Source organism: Bufo bufo, chromosome 9 (genome assembly GCF_905171765.1).
Source record: "Bufo bufo chromosome 9, aBufBuf1.1, whole genome shotgun sequence".
NCBI classification, from domain to species: Eukaryota; Metazoa; Chordata; class Amphibia; order Anura; family Bufonidae; genus Bufo; species Bufo bufo.
In genome coordinates this window covers 182,759,635-182,780,563 of record NC_053397.1, presented here as the reverse complement: position 1 = coordinate 182,780,563, position 20,929 = coordinate 182,759,635, and the positions used below count along the sequence as shown (strand labels likewise).

General features: G+C 43.3%; 1 protein-coding gene across 1 annotated transcript in view; it reads left to right on the top strand.

Moving 5' to 3' along the window:
* Positions 1-20,929, top strand: part of WNK2 (WNK lysine deficient protein kinase 2) — a 166,073-nt gene that overhangs the window by 97,843 nt on the left and 47,301 nt on the right. Inside the window, exons 8-11 of the mRNA XM_040408797.1 lie at positions 6,135-6,334; positions 10,632-10,775; positions 13,580-13,756; positions 20,191-20,682. Of these exons, the coding sequence (XP_040264731.1) occupies positions 6,135-6,334; positions 10,632-10,775; positions 13,580-13,756; positions 20,191-20,682 (1,013 nt within the window). The remainder of the gene's footprint in view (positions 1-6,134; positions 6,335-10,631; positions 10,776-13,579; positions 13,757-20,190; positions 20,683-20,929) is intronic.

Genomic DNA, 20,929 nt, shown 5'->3' with positions numbered 1-20,929 from the left:
AATACACACTCTGGAGTGCTGTGCCATATTAAATAATGGAGAGGACTCATGTGTGCATGCACAGCAGTCCTGACAATGTATTTCACAGCAGCTCTAAATACTGACAGTGGGTGAACGGGGGACAGTAGGAAAAAAATAAAATAGTGATTTGGACTAATATAATATCTGCATCACTACTAATGTATTAATGCATTGTAAAATTGGGGTGACAGATTCCCTTTAAAGGTTTTTTTTTAAGTACTTTTATATTGATGGCCTATACTTAGGATAGGCCTTCAATATCTGATCGCTGGGGGTCCAAATCTCCGCATACCCACTGATCAGCTGTTCTGCAGTAGCTCCAGCACCGAAACTGAGGTAAATTTGGGGTCCCATGCACCTCTGAGTGCCCTTTTACAGCTTCCTACAAAACAGAGAAATAGTATGGCCATCTGCTTAAGGTCTAAGTTGTACCTCTGTTTTCACACTGAAGAATAGAATCCTTTAATTTTTTTTTTTTTCGTTTTTTTTTCCGGTGAGATAATTACAAAAAATAGGAAGGCAAATAATAAAGAAGCTTTTACTCCCCACCACTGATTTACTTGCCTCTGCTGCTCTAAGACTGAATCTGTCCCCGCTGCTCTCCACCTTCTGTCCCAGCCCAACACACTGGAGATGCCAAGAAAGTCTTGCTCCGCAATCTCTGCCTTTAGCGTTGTCCAGCCACAGCCAGTGATTGGCTGAGCGGACCTTTCCTGCCATTTCTATTGAGCTGAATATAGACTTGCATCCTTTATATATTTGCTCATCCAGATGTTGCCTTCTCACTGCTTCCGGGAGGCCAAATCCATTTGGCCATAGTCCCGTCATCTCTATACATATCCTGTGTCTTCTGGAACTCAACTTCTGAGTTTTTTCGAAGGTGGAATTGATAAATGATCACTAATTCCACATGACAGGGAGTCCATTGTCGTATCATTAATTCACCCTAACGCTGTATCTGCCAGTTAGTCTTATTATGCCATTTCAGATTGGTAATTGCTTATATGTAATGGACGCGATACAAAATCGTGCTTTACGGTGGAAACACTACTTAGCGGTTGGACTGCAGCTGCATTTACCCCTTTTCTATATTCTCTGTGCTACACTAGTTAATTATGCATGTATAGCATATGTACATTAATGCTGACATGTCTAAATGTTCTCATGGTAATGAGGCAGAACATGTCTATTACTTGATCAGTAAAGACGGGATGTATTTAGAGTTCCAGAGGAAGATTACTCCTTACCCTCATTAACCTTGGACACATTTGAAGGATGTTTACCTATTAAAGGAGGACAGTCTCATCTCTTTAAAAACCAAGAAAGAAGGAATTTGATTCCGGTACTAATTTTTAGATGTCAAATGCTTCATTTATACCCCTGAATAAGAATCAATAGATTAATGTGACAGATTTAGATAATGAAATTTAACCCTTTAAAATTATGATTATAAAATAAAAAATCATATCCATGTATTTTCTGAAAGTAAACATCTTGCATGTTGCAAAAAATGCAACTCAACACTGATGGGTGCCTTCATGCAATTTTGCATCAAAGCAAAAAAAATAAAAATCTTGGTAAGAATTGACTATAAAATTCTGACCCATGCAGAGTCTTGGATGAACAACCATCCTAAAAATAAATGGGGTGGGAGGGACTGCTCTGCTGCTATGTTTTCCTTACAAAGTGCAGTGTGTGTGAAGCAGATTTGCTTTTAACCAGTTATTGACCAACCGTTGGCTGTGTATGTCCGGGTGGTCTGTGTTTACCATGCAAAGACCTCTCTGACCATCCTTGTAGAGCCAGCGGCTGCAGGAAGATCGTAGGACCAGGGCGTCAGCTGTCATTGTCAGCCGGCTCCCGACAGAGAGCAGGGACTGTTTATTACAATCCATGCCTTCTCCAGCCATGTGTATGCCGTGCAGGAAGCAGCAACTGTTTATTACAATCCATGCCTTCTCCAGCCATGTGTATGCCGTGCAGGAAGCAGCAATGTCATTTTCTAAGCCGTGATGGGGTGGAGTAACTGCAGGAGCTGCTGGAGGTTTTTGGAGTGAGGCTCAAACTTCTGGGGGTGAGCCCCAGTTACGGGAGAAATCAGAAATAGGAAAAAAAAAATGAATGTTAAAATGACCCCAAAGGTCTCCCATCAGATCGTGAAAGTGTAACCAAAAATAAATACATTTGAAAGACAAAAAAAGTAAAAAATGTTTTATAAAAAAAGCCACCATTAGTCCACACTGCAGCTTCTCGCCCCAGCATTCCCTATATCTAAATAACTGTAATAGAATGGAGAGATCGTTTTAGTTGCACTTTGTGATATTAAAATGGAAAAAAAAACTGTGAAAAAAACTCGTTTCCCCTTTTTTCCCATTTTCCTGAGTATAACCTATAAAAACATTTTAATTTTTTTTTTTTTTATCCAGCCTAAAACTGGCATTTATGCCAGAAAACGTCTGGATCCCATTTTAGTCAATGAGGTCTGGCGGTGAATAGCTAGGCTGGATCGGGTGAACTCTGGTAGGCTTTTCTCTGCCGCAATAGCCTGCCGGACCTGTTTAACACAAGTGTGAAGCTACCCTTAGCTGCTTTTAGTGGCTTACTTTCCTTTCCCCTTCATACATGTTTAGCCAAGCATCTATATGTGTATGGAAGTGATGGTGAGGATAGATGTCAGTTGAGGGCTGGTATGGTTAGACTTAGAGGGTTTTCTGAGAAACTCTAATTTCATCTATGTGCTGATCGGTGAACATTCGCGATCAAAAGCTAGTCTTGAGTACTGAAAGGATCTTGTGGGTATTTGACGGCTAAAAAAAAACCTGTATTACTTGTATACCAAGATCTTGAATTACATTTGATCTCGTTACAGTTCAATGAATTGTATTGCTCGTTCTAAATCTCAAGCTGTAGGAAATATCTGCTAGTAGAGAAACCATTAGCCTCCTTGAATTACTTAGGAATTTCTAATCTATTTTATAATGCATTTGTTTTAGCCAGGGAATATGATCAACGTTTACTGGAAATGTCCATAGACATGTGGTTCACATGGGTGGTGGGTGGTGACAGGCAGCCATTGAGGGTTCATCTAGTGGTCATTGTTTGACCTCTTCTATTTCTAGACTTAGATAGAAGAAATGGTCAAATGTAATTTTTGGTGTGGCCATCATCAGCACTACTAGAAAGTTTTTCCTGTACTGTTAGGATATGCTGTAAATCTTGGATTAGTGGAATTCTGATTTTGAGTGGCACCAGTTTTAAGAACACGAGATGTAGGCTACAGAGAGATGGTCTCCTCCTTCCAAATAGAAGAAAGCTCCCAAGGCGTTTTTGGCCATTTTAATGCATGAGATCCTAGGAATTTTAATCTATAGATTGTCAGGGCCCCCTCAACAATATTATACAATGACATTATATACAGTGTCTGTATACACAGTATAAACACGTAGGGGCTGGACAGAGTGGGTGCCTGGTCTGAGAAAGCCATCTTGACTAGCCGAAGGGGCGAACGTTGGCCGTTAAAAAAAAATTTAAAGCAAGTCAGTGCCGGTTACACCACTGCTTGCTAGTACATATAGATGAACACAGACAAGGTCACCATCCATTACGTATAGCGGAAAGGGGATGTAGAAATGGCTGAGCATGCTCACTAGGCTGCTTTACATATCTGGTACATTATAATAGAGCATGACCACCTGTGTAGTCATTAACAACCAAGGAACACAGGATACTGAACGTAATGCATGGCGTTTAAATGTAGCTAAGCCCCATTTCTGTAGCCCTGTTAGGATATGTTCGCACAGGGCGTATATGCTGTGGCTTTACTGCCGCAGAATTGAGGGTGGAACATCTGCAGCATTTTACAGTAGTTTTGTAGTGATTCCAGCACCATGGAGAGCACAAGTCATGGTCTCGTTGGCTTCATTCAGTGAATTTGATATTTCTGCCAAAAATTCCCTCAGACAAAAAAGCGTATATTTTTGATGTGTTGTAGAATTATTAGCAGCAAATGATAAATGCCTTTGGTCGTTTTCTTCATTGCCGTTTTCAGTCTGAAACTCTGAATGTAAATATCAGCCTGTCAACGACGTGAAAGGATTTGTTTGCGCCTTGTGTCCTGTCCATAGTGGCGGTAAAGATGAATGATCCCTGTGCGGCTGAAAACTGAAGCTGCGTGGAGCTGAAAAATCATTTGTTTAGTGGCACAGGTCAAAATAAAATAAAAGGACATTTTATTTTCCAACCAGCTTTTACCCTTGTCTGAAAGCTGGTTGCATTCATTTAACCAAGACCAAATCTGAAATTTAATAGAGACATCGAGTTAGTCCTCACGGACACTATCGCATTTCTCAGTTTTTTTTTTTTGCAGAAGGCACACTGACCAATTCATTTCTATCGGCCCATCAACACATTTTTTGCATCTGTTTTGCAGAAGAGAATGGTCATTTCTATTGATTGGAGTAATAGAAATGTGGAATACACAAGGAGGTTTCAGTATTTTGCAGATCCGTGGTTTGCAGACTAAAATACGGACGCAGTTGTGTGCATGAAGCCCGAGTGCTTTCAGATTGCATGATGGTAGTGCAAGTCACGATTTTCCGTAGACGGCGCTTACACAGACGTGTCTACAGCCCCTGAGTTATGTTGAGCCATGATTACAGCACCTATGAGTGTGAGGCCTCACTGTATCTCTGTATGAACTTGATTATATAGCGGAATACAGATATATAATTTTTTTTTGTCCTATTCCTTATGAAATTGACAGCGAAACATTGTGCCCACGTCTCGTGGGATTCCATCATATTTAAGGGGTATTCTTCCCCAGAAGCATTGCTACAAAAAGTCAGACCTATCCTCCATGGAAGCGCCTTTTTTTTTTTTTTTTTTGTCCGACATGGGATGCGGAGCAAGACTGTTCCGGCATGAAACACAATGTAAATTAATGGTGCCGGATATGTTTTTCCCGGACACACAAGAAAACTGATCCAGCACCCATTGACTTAAATAGGACCTTTTCATGTGTTTTTATTAATTGAGATAAATACCTTTTTCCAAACGCCCCCCCAGCGGCACGACAGGAGGATACCCCGCCTCCCGTGCCGCTGTGGGGACTAGAGGAAAAACCAATTACCGGTAAGTAATTGAAATCTTTACTTGCGGGGTACCCCTCGCTGATGCTGCCACCCTGCCTCATTTTTCCTTTTTTTTTTATTTATTTATTTATTTTTTTTAAATATCGCTCCTACGCCCCGCTGTGTCCCCTGTACTTTTCCCGCTCAGTATGCTAATACTGAGCATCGGTACAGGGAGGAGGAGACGCCAGGGTTTCTCAATGGGCGTCTCCTTCTTCTCCCTGGCTGTGCCGCTGTCCAATCACAGCGGAGAGCGTCAGTCAGGGAGAAAGTGAGCTTTTTTTATCAGTATTTATCTCAATTAATAAAAACACATGAAAGGTCCTCTTTAAAATGGTTTTAGAGCTGGATCCGTCATGACTCACAATGTAAGTCAATGGAGACAGATCCGTTTTCTGACACAAAATAAAACTGATCCGTCCCCTATTGACTTTCAATGGTGTTCATGACAGATCCATCATGGCTATTTTAGAGAGAATACAACCGGATCCGTCCATAACGGACGCCGCCGGTTTTATTATCATGACGGAAGTGTTTTTGCTGATCCATGACGGATCCAGCAATAACACAGATGTGTAAGTAGCCCTTAGCAATGCAATATTACAACAATTACCTTTGTGCAGTTTTGTGTTATGTGGCAGAGGGTTTTTTGGCACCGACAGGCTCCTGGGCCCCGTGGCGACAACTACCTTTGAACCCCCCATAACTATGCCCCTGTACGCCCCTTATCACATGTCGTTAGGAAATTCTGACTTTATTCCAGACACGGACTCATTGACCTTTAACGGCAAACTCATGGTATGTTGGGCGATGATCAATAGTATGATTACTATAGGCATCATATGTGAAATCTTCTCCATGGAATATGCATTGTTGTATAGAAACCAGAATCTGTGTATTCTGTCTTTATTTAGTCATTATTTTATTTTAGATTTTTGACAGCCTGTAATTTGCTTGCTTTTTACTCTGGCTTTGCTCTGACAGCTGACAGCACATTTGACAGTGGTCAGGGGTCTACAGTGTATTCGGATTCACAGAGCAGTCAGCAAAGTGTCATTTACTCCTCTCTGCCAGACATTCTACCCCCTGCCGTCCAGCGAGTCTACAGCCCACCCATCTTGGAAGGTCAGGCTCTGTCACAGAGTCCTCAGCATCAGCTGGGGCAATACCAGCAAGCTGCAGCAGTAAGTGTGACTCTTTATTACTTCTGGGCTGATTTTAAAGGGGTATTCCAGCAAAAATCATTCAGCACCTATCATCTGGATAGGTGATAAATGCTAGCTTAGTGGTGGTTTTACCACTGGGACTCCCACTAATTGTTAAAGCGGGGGATCTTATCCCCCATTCCTCCCAGTTACATTGGGGGACATTTATTATAGGTTTACGCCACCATTGTGCCGTAAAAGTCGCTAATTATGGGTCACGCCACTTTTCCGTCATGCTGATTAAAGGGGCGGGAGTTATCTGAAGGGGTGGGGCTTCACAACACTAGATTCACTATAAATTTCACCAGTAAGTGGTTTAAAGTATAGATTAAGGGGCACATTTATTAAGACCGATGTTTTAGACACTGGTCTTAATAAAGCCCTAAGCTGGCGGTGGATCCGCCGGAGTTATGAAGACGCGCTGGCCTCTCCATAACTTCGGCGCATCCACCACTGCTTCTAAATGTAAGACCGCTTCTGAGCCGTCTTACATTTAAACCATTTTCTACCCCTAAAACGGGCGTAGAAAATGGTAAATGAGACGGGTTGGTCTGCTCGCCCGCTCCCTTCCCCGCCCGCGCCTCGTCCACAATTTTTGACCTGGTGTGAGCAGGGCAAAGTTGCAGATAGCGGAGCAACCAACAATTGCGCCACCATCTGCACTTGACATACGCCTAATTTAGGCGTATTTCATTATAATAAATGACCCCCTTAAGTCTACACCAGCCTGTAGCTGGAATGGACTTCAGTATCTAGTGCATGGCAGGGTAGAGATGCTTCTAATTTATTAAGAGGCATCTGTCTTCTAATAAACTAGGCACATCTCACACCAGTGCAGGAAGATCAAGGCTGATGTATGGGTTCAACAGTTTTGATAAATGTCCTTCTTGTTTTAGTTGTGGTCATACAGCTGGGGGACAACTGGGGGTCCCCTGTTCCAATGCATAGGTGATAAATGCTCTTGGCTGGAATACCCCTTTAAAGGGAGTCTGTCACTATAAAGTTAATTCAGGCACAATGTCTTATAGGGCTAGCTCAGAAGAATGTAATCGTGCCTTTAGTGATACCTGGTGATCTGTTGCTTCATCCTCTAGAACAGGGATCAGCAACCTTCGGCACTCAAGCTGCTGTGAAACTACAACTCCCAGCATGCAGAGTTACTTGGCCTTTTAACTCCCATAGAAGGGAAAAGAGGATTCTGGGAGTTGTAGTTTCGGAACAGCTGGAGTGTCAGAGGTTGCTGATTCTTGCTCTAGAAGAGTTACTTTTAATCCATATGCAAGAGCGGGCCTAAGCCACTATGTGCCTCCCTGCTCTCCCTGACAGGATCAGAGCCTACATAGTCATCTCATCTGGCCCTGTCAACAGAGGAAGCAGGAGGAGCAAGGATGCAGAGTGGCTTGGGCCTGACCGAGGTCCACTTAATGGCTCATTTGCATAAAGATTAATAGTAATTTTTCTCTAGAATAAAGCAAGTGAAAGGTATCACTGCAGTCAACTGAGCTAGTCCTACAGGTCATTGTGCCTGGTTTTTAAAGTGAATTTCCTGGTAACAGACTCCCTTTAAGATATAATATATTTGATTGTTGATATACTTGATGATGATATAAATATTATCTGTATTTCATTTTGTGTTATTTTTATCTGCTGGAAATTCAGCAAACTATTATTGTCCCACCACTTGTTAAAGAACTTTTTGGTTCACAAGTATCCTTGAGTTGCCCCCAAGACATCTTGTTACAAGACTGTTTCAGTAAGCCCTATATGGGTTACGGTGACAGTCAAAGAAGAGGGAATGCAAAATGTCCTAATTTTGGATGTCCAAAGCAATTTATGGATAGCGTTCACTATGGCACCAGAAGCCCACAAACCTGTGAGCAATACAAGTTTTTAAACATTGACATTTCCTCAAGTTTCCTCAGCTCTGGCAGATGTCACATCACTGACCAAAACCTGCTTCACGTGAATCCACATTCCTGTTCCACACATCGTAGACACAGTGATCCTACGGTGACCTCTAATACAAGGACAGATTTGATGGATTCAGTTTCTGCTGAGTGTCTGCCAGATATTAAAAATGTCCAACTGTCAAGGTCAACGAAGGCCTACATGCAAAGCTATGACCCTTCCATAGACTCCACTCGAGAATGGAGACCTCCACGGAGGTCATCTTCGACTCTTTGTTTATGCAATCTTGAAAAAGATTGTATGTCTTTACGTCTTCACCGAGGACATCGGCAAAGTTTAGATCTTCCTAGTCTCCATGAGCTACTGGACGTTATTATGAACCAGAAGACTAGGACAACCTCTTTGAGAGTGTCAACAGTAGTGAATGGTCATGAATCGTACAACCTTGGGAAACCAAACAGTTATTCGATACCACTTGACAATTGTGTCAATGGAAAGTACTATCCAAGCAGGAAATTAAATCCTCCTACTGAGCATTTGGAGACTTGCGCATTTACTGGAAGAAATGGCTGCCGTGTGGTAGGTCAAATGACTGTTTTCTTCAACCCCCCCTTCCCATGTCTTCTTAAAGGAATGGACAGCATCCCTGACTTTTCTCGATCTGTATTGACCCCCTTGTCTTGAATGTGGAGACTTGCCATCACTTCTCCTCTGCCGTTTCTTATTGTCATGCTTAGAACTATATAGATATTAGTGGTTTCTGTCATGTGTCCTAAAAATCTTGCTATTTAAGTGGACATAGGAGAGAAAATCATCATTCAGTGCCATCCTTAGCTAGTGTGATGCTAAAGCTGCATCTGATTACTCATGCAGTGCTACAGAACTATCCTGCCTCTCATTTCCACTCTGCATGAAGCAATAACCTAGTCGATTTGATTGAGTGCAGTAATTATAAAACTTGCACGTTCAGCAAAAACAGGCAAGCAATATATTATGCATTGAAATGTGGTACCTCAGTCAGAAACCTCTCCTGGACCTTTTTCATCAGCCAATAATTTCTTCTTGTGATTGCAGCGCGGTAGGTATTTCCTGCCCATTGCGGAGAAAGAAAGCAGCACATATGATATGCGTTAAACCGGCGAAGGTTGCTCGTTGGGAGTTGTTTAATTGGCTCATTTATTGAGCAGATCTTTTAATCACATTTGGCCACGTGCAGTCATCTCCTGTCTCCAGATGTCTGTCCAAAAAGATATTTAATTATTCAAATCATATGCCCCCTGAATATTTAGTATCCGTCAGATGGGATTGCCCTGTCTGCTCATGCATGCGTCTGTCCCGCAATCTATTTTTAAGCTGTTGATACAGAACATTCTCCAAGAGGCGGAAATTAACCTCAGCTCCTGCCGTTTCGCCAGCTGAAGGTTGCTGTGCCAAGACGTCAAGCCTCCACGATCTGCCACTTTGATTGAAAATGTTGAAAGAGACCAAGACGGAAGAAAGTTAACATGTACAGTTATCTAGCCTTGCGGAGGAATTTTAACTGGCGTGATGTGGCTGGTTTCTGCTCTGTGCAGTAATATCAGCTATGGAGGAATAATGGGTGCTATTTTTCCTGTTGTGATTCACCAGTAGAATTTGCTTTTGTCTAAATTTTAATTCGAAGTTTGGCCAGATAACCTAAACGTTATGATATTTTATATAGAACGTTGAAAGGAACAATCCACTTAATCAATAAACTTCTACCTACAGATAGGTATACCGGGGATCGTCCAGTAGACCCAGGTTCTGGCACATGGGTGGCTCCAGATGTCCAGCAGAAGACAACCCCTTTTGACGCTGATTTGAAAACCATCACTTGCTACCAAGTAGAATTCCAAAGGGTGCCCATACACTCATGACCGTAACCTCACTCATATTATCGAGAATTGCCATGCTGCACGTGTACTTGCTGTGGCTTCAAGTTGCATGTGCAGGTTCAGCAATTGGCAATAATCAACAGGCGGTAACCACTACTTGACCACAACGTGTACGGGCACCCTCAAAGATTGATCGTTTAGAATGTACCATAATTTAAATTAGATGGGCACATACATGGATATGTTTGGTAAGGTCCTCACACTATAAGACTGAAAAAATCCTTCTAACATAGAGTTAAGGGGATCCAGGACAAAAAATATATATATCGCAGTGTGTACTGTCCTTCCTTTTTAAAGGTTTCAGTGTTTCTGCAAAATCATCATGTTCTTTACCATTTTTGTCCTTTTTCTGTAATGTTTGTTTGCACCCTTGTTTTTTTGTTTTATGGAACCCTTACTGAAAAGATGAGATCTCATAAATCACTTTGCTAATTACTCCATTTGCTTTGTAGCATAGGGCTTCTAGCACCCCTCCATTGCACCCTGGACTACCACAACACCATTACCAAGACCCAAGCACATCTTACCCGGCTGTGCAGCCAACCAACGTTGGGTCTCTCCAGTTTGGGCCAGCTACACCTGTATTATCCAGCCAGGTCAGAAAATAATCTGTATTTTACTTGATAAGATTTCATTTTAGATTATTTCAGCAATATGTGTGTGCGGTGAGGGATTGTCTGCCTTAAAAAATTCCTTTTTTAAAGGGATTCTGTCACCAGGTTTCACTTCTGTCAGCTAAACATATGCTGATGTTCAGGGCCTCATCAGGATTCCTAATGTGGGCTTCTAAATGTGATCCGTAGCCTTATTTTGCTAAAAAAAACAGGTTTTACTAACCTGTCACTCAAAGCCCAAGGGGATGTCAAGGGATGCAAGGTGCCGGCCGCACCCACCGCCGCCTTTCCAGACTTCTGCACCGCCTCCTAATCCTCTGTGCCGCCTCTCGCTCTCCCTCCCTCCTGCTGTAAGATATCACGCGTGCGCACAGGGCTCTGAGAGGCGCATGCGCACTTCGCTTTAAGAAGCCAAATCAAGAAGTCCGCACGGGCGCATCAGGCAGAGCCCTGTGCGCACGCGCGAGATCTTGGAGGGGGGAGGAGGGAGGGAGAGCGAGAGGGCGAGAGGCGGCACAGAGGATTAGGAGGCGGTGCAGAAGTCTGGAAAGGCGGCGCTGGGCACGAACAGCGGTGGGTGCGGCCGGCACCTTGCATCCCTTGACATCCCCTTGGGCACCTTATTTCTTTGAGTGACAGGTTAGTAAAACCTGTTTTTTAGCAAAATAAGGCTACGGATCACATTTAGAAGCCCACATTAGGAATCCTGATGAGGCCCTGAACATCAGCATATGTTTAGCTGACAGGGGTGAAACCTGGTGACAGAATCCCTTTTAAATACACTATTGCTGGTGAGTGACTTTTTAAAGGGGTTTGTCTCATTGCAACATCTTATCCCTTATCCAAACGATAGGGTAGAAGTGTCTGACAAGTAGAGATCCAATCATGAGAATGGGGAGAGGGTTTACGTTGTTCCCCTGTTTGAACAGAGGGGCAGACACTCGTACGTGTCCGCAGTACAAGTGCTCGGCCATTTCCAGCAGCCCTATAATGTACTTACATTATAGGGCTGCTGGAAATGGCCGAGCACTTGTACTGCGGACACGTACGAGTGTCTGCCCCTCTGTTCAAACAGGGGAACATATCTGCCGCTCCATTGATCCCAAGGAACGAGCCCTTGTTCTGATAACTGGTGGGACCGATCAGGCACTTATAAGTTATGGAATGGAACAACCTCTTTATTAAAGATGGTCCTCTAGTGACAGTCCACTACATCAAGCGTGTCTCTCGCACTGGTGGTCTAAGCATGTCCATGCATTAAGCTGGAAACTCACAGCCAGTTTTTTATACAAAGCCAGAAGTGGATCTGGCACAAATGACTAGTATAAGCCCTTCCTTTACTTACCATTCCCAATCCACTCCATGCTTTGGTGCAAAAAAAAAAACTGCCATGAAAACTGCTTGTGTGGTTCCAGCTCAATGCCTCATTCACACGTCAGTGTTCGGTCAGTGATTTTTAAACCAAAACCAGGTGTGGCTCTAAACACAGAACAGGTAATGATCTTTCCCTTTTTATACCTTATGTCTGTGGAGGCTCCAATCCTAGTTTTGGCTCACAATCACTGATGGAATTCACTGACTAAATAACTGAAGTATGAATGAGGCTTAACACAGACGAACCATTGATTGATTTGTGTTCTGAATTTTAGTATGATCCCTAAACAATGGATCTGACCATGTTCTCTGCGATGCTCCAAATCTTAAAATTCAGTCTAGGGGATAAAGAATGAGAAGACGTGACTCATGGTGGTAATTGAGTCTTCCTCTTCCAACCCCCAAATTGTAGAAGACTCCTTTCAAAAGTAAAAACCTGGATGTTGCCCTTTAAAACATAAAAATACAATAGGATTCTGCCGCACAGATCTATAGGTCTTCACAACATACCATCTGGACACAATTGAGAAAGCCAAAAGCAAAGGAATTTCTTTGTCTAGATACACGAGGAGTCTCCAGCTTATACCAGATATTGCAGACTAAGAATATGTGACTGCAAAGAGTATATAATTCAGAAATGTACAGAACAGCAGTGTTTTAAATGGAATAGATAACAGATTTAATTATGTTTAATTAATCCTACTATTTTTAATTATCATGGATGATGACCGCACTGCTGCTTCTCCCCTGTGATGGCGCCGCGCGGGGACTGAACACTTGTTGTCAGGTACCCCCAGAGATTGCAACGGACTGCTAGGGGCAGGGGTGCATTTAGCTTTTCTGCTGCCTTCCCCCCCCCCCCCCATGCCAAATTCTCAACCTAACCCCTTCCCTCCAGCCTTACTGTTAAAGACCTACAGTACTTGGAAAACATTTCATATTGTGCTACAAAACATACTAGTTAATATAGCAATACAGTTGAATATGCAGAGATAAACTCCTCCACAATGAAAAAACTCATTGCCCAAGGCCTTTCCATTGCCCTTCACTTGTCCCTATCTGGTGCTGCCTGAGGCAATTGCCTCATCTGGCCTCATTGGCGGTGCACCCCTGGCTAGGGGTCTCAGCAGTGAGATACATTGCGATCAACTTATGTTTTGGGGTTGATCTAATTAGGTTGAAAATCTATACTCCCCTTCCATTATAATACTGCTCCTGGAGTAAAGAGCATGGATATATCATATCTTGCTGGCATTACCATATGGGAATTGATTATTATTATGAATATTACGAATATTAATATATAAAAAAAATATCATTAGATTGAAGGGTGATGTTCTGGGAGATAAAGCAGACCTTGTTTGAAGCCATTCCTAACCTACTTGTATATTTTGTTTGTTTTTGCCCAACAGCAGCCAATTCAACACCAACCTATGCTACAGCAAATTCCAGCCGGGCAGCCAGTCTGCCCAATGCAGCCTACCTCCCATACATACCCATCGTACCAGCCCCCGCTCACTCCAGCACCGACAAAACCCCTACAGATCTCCAGTGTACCACTGCAACAGCACCAGGTACCTGCATCCCAGGTACAGCCATGTAGATGTATTCTTTTCATTTGGCTTGGTGTCTGTATATTATGTTCTCTGCTATACATGCTATTATGGACCAGCTGTTTTGTGATATATATATATATATATATATATATATATATATATATATATATATATATATATATATATATATATATATATATATATATATATATATATATTATATTCTCTATCCAGAAAAAAGAGAGGCACTCCGGTAGGTAAAAGCAAGTGAACCCTTTATTCACCCAAGTGGTGCAACGTTTCGGCTCTAAACATGAGCCTTCCTCAAGCTTGAGGAAGGCTCATGTTTAGAGCCGAAACGTTGCACCACTTGGGTGAATAAAGGGTTCACTTGCTTTTACCTACCGGAGTGCCGCTCTTTTTTCTGGACTTATTCATCGGGGCTACAAGTCTATTCCCCTTGAGACGTGCACCCGTACCTCTCCTTTGGAGCCAGTGCCGCCATTTTTCTTTATAAAATATATATATATATTAAAGAATTATTAGGAACACCATACTAATACGGTATTGGACCCCCTATTGCCTTCAGAACTGCCTTAATTCTACGTGGCATTGATTCCACAAGGTGCTGATAGCATTCTTTAGAAATGTTGGCCCATATTGATAGGATAGCATCTTGCAGTTGATGAAGATTTGAGGGATGCACATCCAGCGCACGAAGCTCCAGTTCCACCACTTCCCAAAGATGCTCTATTGGGTTGAGATCTGGTGACTGTGGGGGCCATTTTAATACAGTGAACTCATTGTCATGTTCAAAAAAACATTTTTCCAGTCTTTAACTGTCCAATTTTGGTGAGCTTGTGCAAATTGTAGCCTCTTTTTCCTATTTGTAGTGGAGATGAGTGGTACCCGGTGGGGTCTTCTGCTGTTGTAGCCCATCCGCCTCAAGGTTGTGCGTGTTGTGGCTTCACAAATGCTTTGCTGCATACCTCGGTTGTAACGAGTGGTTATTTCAGTCAACGTTGCTCTTCTATCAGCTTGAATCAGTCGGCCCATTCTCCTCTGACCTCTAGCATCCACAAGGCATTTCTGCCCACAGGACTGCCGCATACTGGATGTTTTTCCCTTTTCACACCATTCTTTGTAAACCCTAGAAATGGTTGTGCGTGAAAATCCCAGTAACTGAGCAGATTGTGAAACACTCAGACTGGCCCGTCTGGCACCAACAACCATGCCACGCTCAAAATTGCTTAAATCACCTTTCTTTCCCATTCTGACATTCAGTTTGGCGTTCAGGAGATTGTCTTGACCAGGAGCACCCCCCTAAATGCATTGAAGCAACTGCCATGTGATTGGTTGACTAGATAATTGCATTAATGAGAAATAGAACAGGTGTTCCTAATAATTCTTCAGTGTGTGTGTGTGTGTGTGTGTATATATATATATATATATATATATATATATATATATATATATATATATATATATATATATATTTTTTTTTTTAACAATGTCCAAAAACTGTACTTTTTAATCTGAGCCTCCACTTTTTTATAAACTTGTATGGACATTGTTGCCAATAATTGCTCCACATAAAGGTTCCTCTAATTACCCAACAACAGACTGGGCATGGACACCTGCTTTCTTACTGGTAAGGATCCATTCACACTTCCGTATGTGTTTTGCGGATCCGCAAAACACTGACACCGGCAATGTCCGTTCCGCATTTTGCGGACCGCACGTCGCTGGCACTCTCATAGAAATGTTAGAATAGGACATGTTCCATTTTTGTGTGAATCCGCAGATGTAGACAGCACATTCCGGCCCCGTAAAAAAAATTTAAAATAAAGGGTCCGCACCTGTCCCGCAAAATTGCGGAACGGATGCGGACCCATTTTGTGGACGTGTGAATGGACCCTAACACTTACTGTCAGGGATGTCAGGACCCACCCATAAAGCTGGCTGACACAATTTTTTATTGGTCTTTATTAAAAAAATTTTGCTGGTTTGTCTTGCTGTATGAATCATAGTTTTTACCTTCACTTTGTGCAGGACACCTAATAACCCTTATCTGTAAAAGGTCATAAACACTTATTTAGGCCACATTCTTATCAGTAAGATAAGAACTGAGTTATAATGTCAGAGAGCAGATATAAGGAGTCCGTCAGATTAGCTGGCTGACGAGGCAGAGAGAAAATTCAGATCCCTCTATTAGAGCATCTCAGCCCTGTACAGAAAAATGGCTCCATATTTGTAATAAAGACCAATTAAAAACATGAATTATAGCTCAAAATGAGTATGCAATAATAATTTTAAAAAAATTCCCCCAAAGGTCTTTAAAGTGGTTTTTCAGGAATCGCACATTTATGACACATCCTCAGGACAGGTCATGAATATCTGATTGTTGGGGATGACTGTCAGAACCACTGCAGATCAGCTGTTTGAAGAGGCCACAGTGCTCCCATGAGCGCCGCGGCCTCTTCCCAGGCCATTCATGTCACGTTCATCGGTCACATAACCTTATTGCAGCTCTCTCCCATTTAAGTATATGGACCTGGGCTGCAATACTAAGCACAGCTTCTATACAATATACGGCACAGTGTTTCTTTAGTTGTAAGGAGGCTGAAGTGTTCACCGGATATCCTATCCTCAGAATAGGTGATCTATATCTGATGGGTGGGGGTCCGACTCCCAGCAGCCCTGCTGATCAGCTGTCTAAAAAGGCTGTGGCACTGAGTGCTACAACCTCTTGCTAGGCCAGTGACGTCATATTCATCAGTCACATGGCCTGGGTGCAACTCTCTCATTCAAAATGAATGGGCCTAGGCTGCAATACCAAGCACAGCCACTATAAAATAAATAGTACTGTATTTACACTTTTTCGGTTTTGCTCCCATTTTGCATGAGCTCAACTCAAAGATCTGAAACATTTTCTACATAAACAAAAGACCCATTACTCTCAAATGCTGTTCACAAATCTGTCTAAATCTGTGTTAGTGAGCACTTCTCCTTTGCCGAGAAAATCCATCCCACCTCACAGGTGTGGCATATCAGGATGCTGATTAGACAGCATGAATATTGCACAGGTGTGCCCTAGACTGCCCACAATAAAGGCCACTCTGAAATGTGCAGTTTGATCACACAGCACAATGCCACCGATGTCGCAACATTTGAGGGAGTGTGCAATTGGCATGCTGACTGCAGGAATGTCTACCAGAGCTGTTGCCCATGCAATGAATGTTTTTCTCTACCATAAGCCGTCTCCAAAGGCGTTTCAGAGAATTTGGCAGTACATCCATCCGGTCTCACAACCGCAGACCATGTGTAACCACACCAGCCCAGGACCTCCACGTTCAGCATGTTTACCTCCATAATCGTCTGTGACCAGCCACCCGGACATCTGCAGCAACAGTCAGTTTGCATAACCAAATAATTTCTGCACAAACTGTCAGTCTCAGGGAAGCTCACCTGCATACTCGTTGTCCTCATCGGGGTGTCCCAAATATGATTTTTTATTTATTTTTTCTGCATACACATTACAATAGACTCTCCTTCTTATGTGCCCATCACCACCCCTGAGTCCTATCCTGAGCCATGGTCAGGAAATTATAAGATCAAACCACCACAAATACCATTGTTTATTTACAACATGCCCATATTGGGGTTTGTATACGTGTAGACTATATGGGCATATATCCCGATGCCCATTAGGACACACTCATATGGTGCCTTATATTAATGCCCATATTTATGGACAACTCATTTTAATCATACTTTGTCCTTTTTATGCCTAATATGTTCCCACAATTTGAATATGGGCATCCTTATGTCAGTACACCGTACACTATGGTTTTTGTGTCCGGTGATGTTAGCAGTGTATTTAAAAGCTAGAGCGTGCGCACCGGGGGTGGGGCGCCTGCGCGGTGACCTACTTTTGTTTGTGGTCACTGGCGCAGGCGCAGTAAGTGCCGGACAACGCACGCCAAACTCTGGTTCCTGACAACTCTTCTGCGCATGCGCGTGACGTCTTGCGAGTGTTGACGTCATCCTATTGTGCGCTGCGCATACAGGTGGACGCGACAGTTTAAATAACGGCGGGCACCTGCGGACGCCAGGTAACATCCATGCCAGCGGCTCTAATCATGTACCGCAACTAGGGGAAGGGGTCCTCAATCTGTCCCCCTTCCTGATTTCCTTTTTGGCACTTACATGTGCATTTTATTCCACTGGGGGCTATCTTTTCCAGTGTTTTTTTGTATTTGCTGGCAAATACCTTTTCCAGCAAACACTTGTGGATGAACATCCTCTCCGGCAAGTGTATTATATCTAGCCCTTTTTTATATATTCCCCTAATGAGAGGACTGTTTCTGCCTCAGAAACGTGCATGTCGGGATCTTTTCAGGGCCAAATGGGGAACGCAATTCCAGGGTTAGGTTCCGGACGGGGGCCCAACTAGTGGGACACTCCGTGGCTAGGCTAGGGCCCCTAGGGTCATCCAGGGATATACAGGAACATCTTCCTGCTACCCCCACATATTTTAAGGACCTCGTACCACCAAAACCGGACCATCCCACCAAGAAATAGCGGAACGGAGGTGTCTGAAGAGCCTATCAACTGTAGGGTAGGACCCTGGGTTTCTTCAGTGCCGCCGTGCACCTTTTTGATATAGGTGCAGCTGTGCATCCTTCGTGTATGATTATATTTATGTACCTAATCAATGTGTATACTTTTCTCTGTATGCCGCCGTGCATTTTTGTATACATTGCTATATGTTATCTATTCGCATCACTGTGTATATAGGGTACCAATATATATCGATTACTGCTACCCTGTTTTCTGTACATTTCGGGTGCTCGTGCATATCGGCTCTTGCCACCCTATAGTGTCTGACACCGAAAGTATAAGTGTAGACATAATTGTTTTTGTTTCCAAAGAGTCCTCTTCTGTGTGTGACTGGACAAATTGTAAGGTGATTGGGCATAACGGCTCCTGTCACCCTTTAGTGTCTGACACTAAGTGTAGACACTGTTTCCCTTGTTTTCAAGGAGTCCCCTGGTGTGTGAGACTGTGTGAAAAGTTGTATTTATATTGAACCACTTTGAGGGATATATTTTATAATGTATAATAAGTAAAAGTTAAGTCTTAAACAATCCAGATCACTATTCACTACTTTCCCTCATCGGGGTCTGGACCTGACTGCAGTTCGTCGTCATAACTGACTTGAGTGGGCAAATGCTCACATTCGATGGCGTCTGGCACGTTGGAGAGGCGTTCTGTTCACGGACGAGTCCCAGTTTTCACTGTTCAGGGCAGATGGCAGACAGCGGGTGTGGTTTGCTGACGTCAACGTTGTGGATTGAGTGGCCCATGGTGGCGGTATGGTTTGGGCAGGTGTATGTTATGGACAACGGACACGTGTGCATTTTATTGATGACATTTTGAATGCGCAGAGATACCGTGACGAGATCCTGAGGCCCATTGTTGTGCCATTCATCCATGACCATCACCCCATGTTGCAGCATGATAATGCACGGGCCCCATATTGCAAGGATCTGTACACAATTCCTGGAAGCTGAAAACATCCCAGTTCTTGCATGGCCAGCATACTTACCGGACATATCACCCATTGAGCATGTTTGGGATGCTCTGGATCTGCGTATACGACAGCGTGTTCCAGTTCCTGCCAATATTCTGCAACTTCGCACAGCTATTGAAGAGGAGTGGACCAACATTCCACAGGCCACAATCAGCAACCTGATCAACTCTATGCCACGGAGATGTGTTGCACTGCGTGAGGCAAATGGTGGCCGCACCATATACTGACTGGTTTTATGACCCCCTCCCCCCCTCCAAAACTGTGCCCATTTCAGAGTGGGCTTTTATTGTGGGCAGTCTAAGTCACACCTGTGCAATATTCATGCTGTCTAATCAGCACCCTGATATGCCACACCTGTGAGGTGGGATGGATTATCTCTGCAAAGGAGAAGTGCTCACTAACACAGGTTCAGACAGATTTGTGAACAGTATTTGAGAGTAATGGGTCTTTTGTGTATGTAGAAAATATTTCAGATCTTTGCGTTCAGCTCATGCAAAATGGGAGCAAAACCGAAAGTGTTGCGTTTATATTTTTGCTTAGTGTAGTATGCAGTGAGGCTGCAGTGTTCACCGGAGCGCCATGGACTCTTCGCTCCACCACTGATTGGCTGCTCAAGTGTTGGACCCCGATCGATCAGATATTGATGACCTTTCCTGAGAATAGGCCATGAAAATTTTTCGCTCGGAAAAGCCCAGTGCAGTGTTTTTGTTTTTTTCTTTTTTCTTTTTTTGAGTTAATTTTGCATTTCCAAGTGGCATATATCAGCTGATCCTGCCTTGGCTCTAAATGAAGCGCACAGTTATCATTACAGTTATGTTATGATAGAGTATGTGCAGTAATTGTGTTTTTTGTTTTGTGCATTGTTTTTCAGCTTCCTCCGTATCCTCTCATTCCAGCAGTTGCTCCTCTAACGGGACTCGAGAGCCTCCCTGCCAATCTCTCTGACTTACCTGCTGTCTGTATCACCCCCCTGCCTGCTCCCTGTCAGTATTTCCCTTCAGGTGTGGTTATGTCCAACCTTCCTGTGAATCCTGCAGGGCTCCCGACAGGGCACATGGTCAACCCACAGTTGGTGCTACCTTATGAGACCAATCTTATGCAAAATATACAGGTGGCTCCTGTACCTTTATTAGCGGTGGCTACCCCTGGTGGGCCTGGATTTCCAACCCCACAACCACTGCATGCCCAAACGCCGATGTACCAGGCCTCCTTTCAACAGATCATTCAGAGTGATGTCCCTTCGGTTCATCACTCACCAAGTGTTCCGCCTGTGTCACAGCAACCCCATCCACCTCCTCCTCAGTCACATCATCTGAGCATAACCCATCCTCCCGATCAGACTACATCTGGGGCTGGGAACCAGGTAATACTTTGTAAAATCCCTATAATTTCTGTTTAGTGTCTACTAAAAGAACAATATGAGAAGCCCAACTCTTTTCGAATACAGGGGCAAGGACACAATCGGTAGGTCCGAGAGATCACAATATGACAGAGGAAAAACAATCTCATACACATAGTATGCCCTTTTTTTCATAAAGGGCATGCTGGCATGTTCTGGTTGATAAAACATGTCAGTTGTATGTGTGACATGCTTACATTACATGGGGATG